Source organism: Felis catus, chromosome A3 (assembly GCF_018350175.1).
Source record: "Felis catus isolate Fca126 chromosome A3, F.catus_Fca126_mat1.0, whole genome shotgun sequence".
NCBI classification, from domain to species: domain Eukaryota; kingdom Metazoa; phylum Chordata; class Mammalia; order Carnivora; family Felidae; genus Felis; species Felis catus.
This window is the reverse complement of record NC_058370.1, coordinates 14514648-14524882: the sequence shown is the minus strand read 5'-3', so window position 1 is coordinate 14524882 and position 10235 is coordinate 14514648. Positions and strand designations below refer to the sequence as shown.

General features: G+C 54.5%; 1 protein-coding gene across 1 annotated transcript; it reads right to left on the bottom strand.

Moving 5' to 3' along the window:
• On the bottom strand, positions 1 to 8068 carry OCSTAMP (osteoclast stimulatory transmembrane protein). Its single transcript, XM_045053519.1, is given in 3 exon segments — positions 1 to 890; positions 4059 to 5061; positions 7710 to 8068. Coding segments are annotated over 3 exon segments (1644 nt in total). The 5' UTR covers positions 7742 to 8068; the 3' UTR covers positions 1 to 281.
• Between the last annotated feature and the right edge of the window lie 2167 nt (positions 8069 to 10235).

Here is a 10235-nt window from a genome sequence, read left to right as displayed (position 1 = left end):
CTTAACCGACTGCGCCACCCAGGCGCCCCAATAAATACTTCATTTAGAAAATCAAGAAAATGTTAGGCTGCTAAACCTCAGAAGATTCGGGGGACGTATAAATAAGTTCCGGGAGCATCTGGGCACATCTCGCTAGGCAAAGTTTCCACCTGCCAGTCGGAGGCCCCTGATGCAGGTGAGAGCCTTCACTGATCCCCAGCTGGTCTGGAGGAACCTGGGGCTGTCTCTGCACTTCCTCGACGGTCACTGTGCAGAATGCTTTACTGCTTCTCCAGGCCTTTTTACGCCCAGTATCCAATTCCTCCCTTCCCACATTCCCCGCCCCCCCTCCGTGGAAAGTAGGTCACATGGGTTGTTATTATGCAGTCATTAGGCAGGCATGGAAACTGAGGCTCAGAGAGGCGAAGCAATCCACCCAAGGTCACACAGCAAGGACCAAGGTCTGTGCGGCTCCCGCGCTGCCTCCCCTCTGCCTTACTGCTCTCTGTTCTCTTCCAGGCCGGGGCGGGTGCTGGCAGGCCCGGGTGTCAGGAGCAGGAGGGGGTCTGCGGGGGCAGCTGCTGGCCTCGGCGCCTGTCGTATCTGCGCTGGAGCCGGGCGTGAAGGTGGCGGGCCCTCCTGGCCTCCCGGGCCGAGAAGAAGGAAGCGGCGACGGTGTGCCGCAGGCGCCGGGCGTAGGTCTCCAGCAGGACGGTGGCGCAGGCCGCCAGCTGCAGGGCGCCGGCCGCCAGGGGGGCGGCCGCCTGGGGGCGCTGCGCGGGCAGCAGCCGGCAGCCCTGGGAGGTGAGGCGGAGCTCCCACTGGAAGGACCTGTGAGCAGAGAGGAAGGGGCTCTCCGGAGGCGGCTGGTTGAAGAGAAAGGGGACGAAACCCAGGACCGTGTACGTGGCCTCGAAAGAGGAGAAAAAGGCCAAGTCAGCAGACGCTCCAGCCATCCCCTGTCTCCCGCCACTCGTGCAGGCTTGTCCTCATCTGCAAAATGGGCACAGAACTAAGGCAGCCTCCTGGGGGTGGAGGACGGCCAGATGAGATGGGGAGTCTGAGGCAGGCTTTTTGACAAACAAAAAGCACCGTACAAATGCTGTTTTCATTATTACTTTCTGAGCAGAATACTTTAAAGAAAACAAACGGGTGCTTTGGTCATTTACTCTTTGCTAAGCCCTCTAGTGAATATTTTAGACGTCTTTTTCATCAAATATGGGCAATCCTATGAGCTTGAGCCCAGAACGAACCTTGCTGAAAAGATGGGAAACCTGGGGCGCCTGGGTGACCCAGACAGTTGGGCATCCACTTTGGCTCAAGTCATGATCTCCGGGTTTGTGGGTTCGAGCCCTGCATCGGGCTCTGTGCTGAGGGCTCCTAGCCTGGAGCCTGCTTCGGATTCAGTGTCTCGCTCTCTCTCTGCCCCTCCCCCACTCGTGCTCTGTCTTTAAAAAATAAATAAACACTAAAAAAAAAAAAAAAAAAAGAAAGAAGACGAAAGATGGGAAATCTAAGGTCCCCTAGTGTTACATGCGGCCAGCCCGGGGATCAGTCCCAGCCAAGGGGAGTGCCAACACCCTGAGCCTATTCCTAAGCTCTACAATTCCCGTGGGGTGTGTTGGAGCACAGCACGGGGAGGCAGGGAGGTCAGAGGTTAACCATCTGACCTTTGGAGCCAGACTTCTTGGGTTGGATCCTGGTCTGCCCAGGGCCAACTTCTCGGCCAGGCACAGTGAGCTATCACATTTCGTCGGTTTGGGGATTCATTTCTCCCCCCACATTTTAACCTCTTTGAGATCAAGATGTGTCTTTCAAGCAATGGGACTTGTAACCCCGTTCCACAGTTGTGCCATTTCACGCTTTGTGAGAGGGCCGGAGGGTGCCAGCAAGAAACCTTGCAGAGTGGGCGTCTGCAGCTTGGAGGAAAATGCTGGAAATGATAGTGGGGCATCACCAGCTCTCGAAGGCACAGAGGCCAGTAATATTAGGTGAAAACCCACAGACGCTGAGAACTCAAGCAGAGCCATTCAGAGGAGTCAGGCTTGAACGGAAGGACGTTTTAGGAAACCGTCACAAAATGAATCTACCGTTTTTCTTTTTTTCCATACCTGAGAAAAGATAAGTCTATGTGAAATAAGAAGTGAACTATTTTATATGAATACAATTAAAATTCTAAATGATAAGAGGCGCCTGAGTGGCTCAGTGGGTTAAGCATCCGACTCTTTTCAGCTCAGGTCACGAGCTCATGGTTCTTGGGATCGAGCTTGGGATTCTGTCTCTCTCTGCCCCACCCCCACTCTCCCTCTCTCTCAAAATAAATAAGTATAGGGGCGCCTGGGTGGCGCAGTCGGTTAAGCGTCCGACTTCAGTCAGGTCACGATCTCGCGGTCCGTGCGTTCGAGCTCCGCGTCGGGCTCTGGGCTGATGGCTCAGAGCCTGGAGCCTGTTTCTGATTCTGTGTCTCCCTCTCTCTCTGCCCCTCCCCCGTTCATGCTCTGTCTCTCTCTGTCCCAAAAATAAATAAACGTTGAAAAAATAAATAAATAAATAAATAAGTATATATTTTTTAATTCTAAATGATAAGAAGGCATTGCGTCTTGGTTTGATTGGCAGCATTTTCTTTCCTAATGGCACATAAAAATGATGATGTGATTTGCAATCAATGACATCTTGGATTTGATGAAATAAGGTAACTCAGGTGCCACCCTTGGGACATTGCCTGATACATTTCTTTACTGTGACACCCCCACCCACCTTCCCATATGAAACGCGTTTCAGAGCACCTTGCAAGCACAGACTGTATTGTGATCAGAGAAAAATGTCATAAAACAAAACCTCAACCTTATCCTTTACAATATACTCTCATAAATTTCTAGTCTATTGGATTTCATTAAAAAAAAAAGTGGCCATAACCTCCCAAGTTGATTACATTGATTTCATGCAGTTTGAGAAAGCACTTTCTTAGGATATAATAAGTACTTAATAAATATTAGCCATTAATATTATTCACTCAGAGTCTGAACTTTGGTTTTGTGCAGTGGACTTTTGTGTGAGATCTCATCATTAAAAAAAAAAAAAGATTTTTGGCAAAAGATTGAAAACCACAAATCTTGATCGGATAATAAATATATCCAACGGTACACAGATGGTAAATATTTTGTATGTTACTACTAAAATGGTAACTATTTCAGGTCATACACAGATCATACAGTCCTTGATTCAACTATCAACTTTGTCGAAAAGCCACAGCAAACACGTAAACAAATGGCACGGTTATGTTCCAATAAAACTTAATTTACAAAAACAGGAAGCCAGCAGAGTTTGGCCTGTGGGCCATAGTTGGCGGACTCCTGGCCTAGATCATTCAATATATACAGTCTGATATATACAGATGTCAGCTTTTAATGATAGCCGCTATTTGTCAACCCCCTCCTGTGTGGCCTGGAGCGCCTGGGTACTTTTACAAACTACCATTTGTTAAGACTCACAATAACCTTGTAGGGTGAGGGGGACTGATCCACTTTGTACAAGTGAGGAAAAAGAGACTAAGACTTGCTGCCACGTAAGAAAAGAGTGACCTTGGGCATCGAATTATTTTAAAGCCTCTGGGTATCTGTGTCCTCTCCTGTCCTCGGGGTGAAAATAGAACCCAGTGCATCAGGCTGTGGCGGGAATTACAGGAGCCTGTGAATGCCCCAGGTTCCCGTAGCTTCTCCAAGGGCTGGGACTCGAAGGCAAATAAAATTCAGTTGCAGATCAAATGGTTAACACAGGGGCGCCTGGGTGGCGCAGTCGGTTGAGCGTCCGACTTCAGCCAGGTCACGATCTCGCGGTCCGTGAGTTCGCGCCCCGCGTCAGGCTCTGGGCTGATGGCTCGGAGCCTGGAGCCTGTTTCCGATTCTGTGTCTCCCTCTCTCTCTGCCCCTCCCCCGTTCATGCTCTGTCTCTCTCTGTCCCAAAAATAAAATAAACGTTGAAAAAAAAAATTAAAAAAAAAAAAATGGTTAACACACCCTAGCCCTTCCGAGGTGGCTTCCTAGAGGACTCTAGTCCTCTCTTCCCATCACCCTACTTACATCATACTTGACCGTGAGCGTGGTGGGCACGGCAGGCAGTTTCTGCGCCCAGTCCACGGCTGCCTGAGCCAGGAGAAAGGCCACGTGGTCTGTAGCCACCATCACAGCCGTGGCCATCAGGGGCAGGGTGAGCAGTCCCAGCCTCAGGAGACAGCTCAGCAGCTCCCCCTGGGACAGCCTCGGCCGGGCGGCCCAGAGCAGCCAGGCTGGCGGGGAGGCCACCAGGTGTGTGGCCTGGGCCTCGGCCAGCTGCAAAGCCAGTTGTCGTGTGGCGTAGATATTGTCAAACCGCAGGTCCGTCAGGTAGCGGTGGAGGTACCAGCCGGAGTCCACGAGGAGGCCCAGCACAAAGAGCCCCGCGACCACTTGCTGGGTCCCCAGCACGGCCGCCCGGACCAGGGACTCCAGGCCAGAGAAGTCCTCCAGCACCTGCTGAGTGACCCTGAGCATGTGAAGCAGGAATACAGAGCCATTGCCCTGGGCCTGGAGGGTCAAGCCCCGGCCGCCTGCTTGGCCAGCAGGGCCCAGAGCCTCGGATGCTGTGTGCAGCCGGTGAGTGGTGTTGAGCAGGCTTTCCAGGGAGCCCTCTGTGACACATCTCAGCACCTGCCCGGCCGCGCCCACGTTGGCCAAGACGTTGGGCACCACGGCGACGGCCAGGGTGGCGGTGCTCCAGGACAGGAGCAGGCGGCGGCCCTGCTCCGTGCTCAGGGTGGGGACGCTGAGTGCAAAGAGGCAGCGCGCGGGGGGCACCAAGCCCAGGACCAGGAAGACCAGGAGGCCGCAGACAGTGGCCACTGTGGCCGAGGGTCCCGGAGGGTAAAGCAGCGAGGACACGAGCCAGCGGTGCGTCAGGCCCGCAGCAGCAAGGGCGGGGGAACCGCACAGGAGGAGCTGGGTTAGCAGCTGGCCGCAGCTGGTTGGGACAGGCTGGGAGAAGGCGACCCAGGCAGCCTGCAGTGGGACAAGGGCCTTGCGGAGCCCCAAGTGCCAGACCCTCCACCTGCACACAAGGACATTGGGGGGACGTCTTTCAGGAGGACGAGGGGTTGGCTGTCTGCCCAAGGCCCCTGATCCACAAAACCCTTCGATTGCTCACAGGCTCCACCCCTTAGCCACAGGGCTCGGCACCCTTCCCCCGTGGCTACCCCCAAACCCCCACCACCCGAGCCGAACCAGTCAGAGCCTACCCTAGGGCTATTCCCACTGGAGTTGTTGGGGGAGCCGCCCAGTTTCTGTGCAGTTTCTGGGGAGGTGAGGGTGAATGTCTGGGCTGCCTGTGTCCACCATTCTGGTTTGGTGAGGGTGCCCGGCCCCGGGGAATGAAAGAGCCGAGGAGAGAGAAGTGCAGAGGAGAGAGAATAAGAAAGAGTTAAAAAACATGGGGAGAGAGACATACTATTTTACTTGAATTCACAGTCTTGCTGGCCTGTTGTGTGATCCCTTCTCCACAGGCCTCAAGATCTCCTCTATAATTTGGAGGGGCAGGAGAGTGGATCCGTTGGCCACTCAGGAACTTTTCTACTCTGCTGTCCTTAAATTTATTCATTCAAAAATATTCAGGGGCGCCTGGGTGGCTCAGTCGGTTAAGCGTCCGACTTCGGCTCAGGTCATGATCTCTCGGTTTGTGAGTTCGAGCCCCGCGTCGGGCTCTGTGCTGACAGCTCAGAGCCTGGAGCCCGTTTCGGATTCTGTGTCTCCTCCTCTCTCTGCCCCTCCCCCGCTCATGCTCTGTCTCTCTCTCTGTCTCTTAATAATAAATAAATGTTTAAAATTAAAAAAAAAATATTCAGCAAGCAACGACTGTGTGCTCGCCATTGGAGAAACAGGAATGAATGAAATGGACAAGAGTCCCCGCCCTCATCCAGCCCACATTAAAGATGACGGCCGAGGTGTAGTCAAAAGAGGTTGGGTTCTGGGTACATTCTGCTGGAAGAACCACTACAACTGGCCGTCTGATTGGCTGGGGGAGCGAGGAGGAGGAGGGAGTGGAGGATGACCATGGGGTTTGATGCCTGAGCAACTGCAACACCGAGGCGTCGTTTCCAGAGATGGGAAATAAATGAGATACGAAGTCGTTGATTTATAGATGATACTTGAAGCCAGGGGGCAGGAGCCGACTCCTCAGGACAGTGTGTTAAGCGGGGAGCACAGAGACTCAAGGACTGAGCCCTCGCACTCCAGGGTGAACAGGTGGGAGGCGAGAAGGAGGTGGAGAAGCCAAGGTGATGTGGTGTCTGAGAAACCAAGGAAGTAAAATGTTCGAAGAAGAGGGGGGCGACCACATAGGTCAGGTGCTGCTGATGGGTCAACAAGGCCGAGGGCTGAGGAATGACCATTGGATTTCACCATGTGGAGGAGGTCCCTGGAGACGGCCCAAGGGTAGCTTGGTGGCACCTTGGGCCAAAACCCAACTAGAGTGGGCCCAGGAGAGACTGGAAGGAGAAGAATGTGAGACCCGAGTCCCGACAACTCTTCTGACTCGTTTTTGCAATAAAGGGGCACAGAAATGGTGCCGTGGCCGATGGTGGGGACGGGACATGGATGGGAGAGACTCTAGCAGGTTTGTGGACAGACGGCAGAGCCAATCAAGAGGGGGCGTGGACAAAGGGAGGCTCACAGGTGGGGGCAGGGGGTATGATCGACAGCACAAAATCTGAGGGCGGGTCTCAGAAAAGAGCAGGGTGGTCATCCCATGTAGCAGATGGGAAGGCAGAGGACACGGGCTCAGATGACCGTGAATGGACGGGCAAAGTGTGGGCACGTACATCTCAGTTCCTCCCACACGGAAAGGAGCAATGATTAAGGGCGTGGCCTCCAGACTGCCAGGGTCCAAATCCTCGCCTCACTACTCACGGTCCGTGTGACCTCCGTCAAGGTTTCTAATCCCTCCAGGCCTCAGTTTTCTCATTTGCATAAACAACGGGACTCATGTCTGTAAAATGGTGCCGTGAAGTAGGACCTCAGAGGGCCACTCTGTGTCTGGAACGTAGTAAGTACTGCATCGGCTGTGATCTGTCACTGGAGCTCCGTGCCACCGGGGCCGCGAGTGGCTCCTTGGTGTCCCTGATACGCCGCAAGCGTCTAGAATGGTGTCTGCATGCAGCGGGTGTCAGCTGTGGTGTGACTGCTTCTGTTTGCTCAGGGTGGCAGGAAAGGGAGGTCCGCACGGATGGGGAGCGTACTGGACGAGGCCGTGCAGGGCAGGCCTGAAGAAGAAGGACAGGGTAGAAAATAGCGGTCGGGGAGGCTGGGAGAGTAGACGAACCCGGGAACTGCTACAAGCTGGGCAGCACCACGGACCCACTGGCAGAGAAGACGAATCGTGGCCTTCCTAGCCCCGGAGGGCATCTCAATTTAGGACTAAACCTCCTCCTACTGCGCAAGGAGCACCTGGTTGCTGTGCGTGCGTACTCCGAGCTGAGCGTGATGGCAAGCGCTGTGCGTGCGTTTTCTCGGTCAGTTCTTACAATGAGAGTCGTGATCACGACTCTCATTCACAGATGGGGAAACCGAGGTCCGGAGGGGTGGAGGTTTACCCAAGGTCACACGGCCAGGGAATGGCAGAGCTTGGGGCCGAAGCCCGCACCCGCCATGCCCGACTGCCGTTTTCTTGCCTGTGGTCCCAGAGTCTAGGGTCCCCAGACCTACCCGGTCCTGGCGAGGTGCCCAGCTGTTTTCATGCTTCCTGAGTAGCTGTGGATCCAGGAGGGCAGGCTCAGGCAGCGATGGGCAGGTGGAGAGGAAGTGGGGGGAACTGCATTCTCCAGAACTTAGGAGACCCTGGTGCTTCTGCTTTTTGGCCTGTAATTAAACCCTCCTGGTCACCTTGTCCCGCCCCGCCTGGGCCCACCTCCCGGAGGGCCGGGCAAGCTACTTCCTCCTCTTCTAGCAGGCGGGAGTGGGTAGAAGGTGTGGGAGGAAAGAGCCTTTTCCAAGCGATGTCTGTAATCCTGATAGCGGGAAGGTGGAACTGCTCTCACTTCGCACAGGAAGAAACCGGGGCTCAGAGAAGCCACACCGCTCAGCAGTGGCAACACCAGGACTTGAGCCGCGTTTGGCTTTGCCTTGCCCGCACCCTCCACAGCCGTGTGCCCCAAGAGGACCTGATCCCCAACTCTGCGTGGTGGGAACCCACCAGAGACACTGACACCTTGGCTGAGACTCTTTTCCAAGCATAGTGGCTCTCCGCTCAGCTGGTCCCCTCTCCAGCTGGCCTTCTGTCTTTAGCCTGACATGCACCTGGCTTCAAGTCACAGCTCTCCCCCTCCCTACCTGTGCGACCTTGAGCGGGTGACCTCATCTCTCTGTTTCAGTTGCCTCCTCTTAAGAGGGAGCAACAACAGTAACAGTTAACATTTACTGAGCACTTGCTAAGCATCAGGCTCCTCGATAGTTCTGTTTGAATCCCCTGAATCCTTATTTCCGACAACCCTTTTGCTAAGTTATCTCATTCTTCAGTTCAGAAAACGAACCCCGAAGAATTAACTCCCTTAACCAAGCCGCTCAGCCAGGAAGGGATAGAGCCATGATTTATACCCAACGGTCCTGCTCCAGAGTCTACTGGTCGACCTCTGTGCTCTACTGGTGTGGAGGGAAGGATTCACAAGACTCATGGTTACCTTCAGATGCACCCGAAACTGCAAAGAGTAGGCACTTAATAAGTGTGAGGTCCCTGTATACGTGCTCTGCTGTAGAAATTGTCCGGCAGGTACGCTTCTGGGCTGTCCTGAGAGCCAGTCCTTGCCCGGAAGCAGACACTTCACCCCCCAGCGTCTTTGTCCTCCATCACTGCCAGCAGGCTGCCTCCTCCAGGGAGGCCTCCCCTGCGCCCCCAGGCCTCCACCCCCACGGGATGGGCCAGGGAAGCCGTATTCCAGCCTCCCCCACATTTTCCTTTATAAGGACACGTTGCCTCGGCCACTTGCTCAGGTCTGAAGGGGGCTGTTCTGTGGCCCGGATAGGGGAAGTGACATTCTCATAGTCACACAAGTGAATGAGACACCTGTGGCCCTCAGAGGGCCTGACACCCTTCCCAGACCACAAGCCCCTCCAGGGAATCAGGCCGGACACCAAACATGGAATGCACAGAGCAGGCAGGGAGCAGGAAACACATGCATGTGCGGAGGCCAGCCAGCTAAGGGGCAGAGCAGAACACATGGAAACAGCAGTGATCTGCCGCGTGTAGACCCTTTCGGAAAGGACAGCTTCTACCCTGCTCCGGTCCCTTGAACAAAGGTCCCACATTACCAGGTTTCCCACTGTTTCCGAAGATGCCCGTCATTCCCATTTTGGGCGTAAAAGTCTCCAAGTTTTTCCAGCCAGCATTAAAAAAAGAAAAAGAAAAGACCGCTGTGCGGACCAACCTCAACAGGCCCGTGGGCCGAAGCCAGCAAGAGGGCTCCCGACTCACAACCTCTGCAGAAAACCTCCGTGGGGCTGACGTAGGGAGCCGTCTGACGGTCCCTCTGAACTGCAGGGGCCCCGGGCTGACGGTAGGCGGTCTGCACTTGAATGCCAGCTTTGCACTTCCTGTGCTGTGCGACCTTGGACAAGAAAACTGTCCTTCTCTGAACTTGTGTAGACTCTGCTCTCGTGAGACTACTCCTACCTACTTCTTAGGATTCTTTGAGGATTCAATGAAATAACGTATGCAGAGCACCCAGGGCATAACAGCCAAATACTCCTGCCCTGCTTTCTCAGACCTGGGCTGACAGCTCGGCCTCCGTGAGCCCCAGGCTGCTCAGACCTCACTGATAATACAGGCCTCTGTGATGCCCACAAGTGGGATCCCTAGCCTGGGTCCCCCTCGCACAGGAAATTTCAGGGCATCGTGCTGGTCCGAGGGGAGCCATCCCGGAAGACCCTGGCATTCGCCCAGTTTGTGTGCTGAGACCGGGCAGCCGATCGGTTAAAAGACCATGTTGACCGTTTCCTGAAGGCCTCTGACGAATGTGTAAGATCTGAGGGTTCGGTGGTGCAGCGGGGGAAGGGGCAGAAGATATTTTTGGCTCTTCTCAGCACATGTAGGCAGTCACTTCTGCCTCTGTAAAGCTGGCCTGGCTCCAAATCCCACATCCAGAAGTGTCTTCTGAGTCATCAAAAATAGAATCAGCTTTGTTGGGGGAATTTCTGGGTGGAAGATTCAGAACCATAAGACAGAACAGGAAGAGGAAG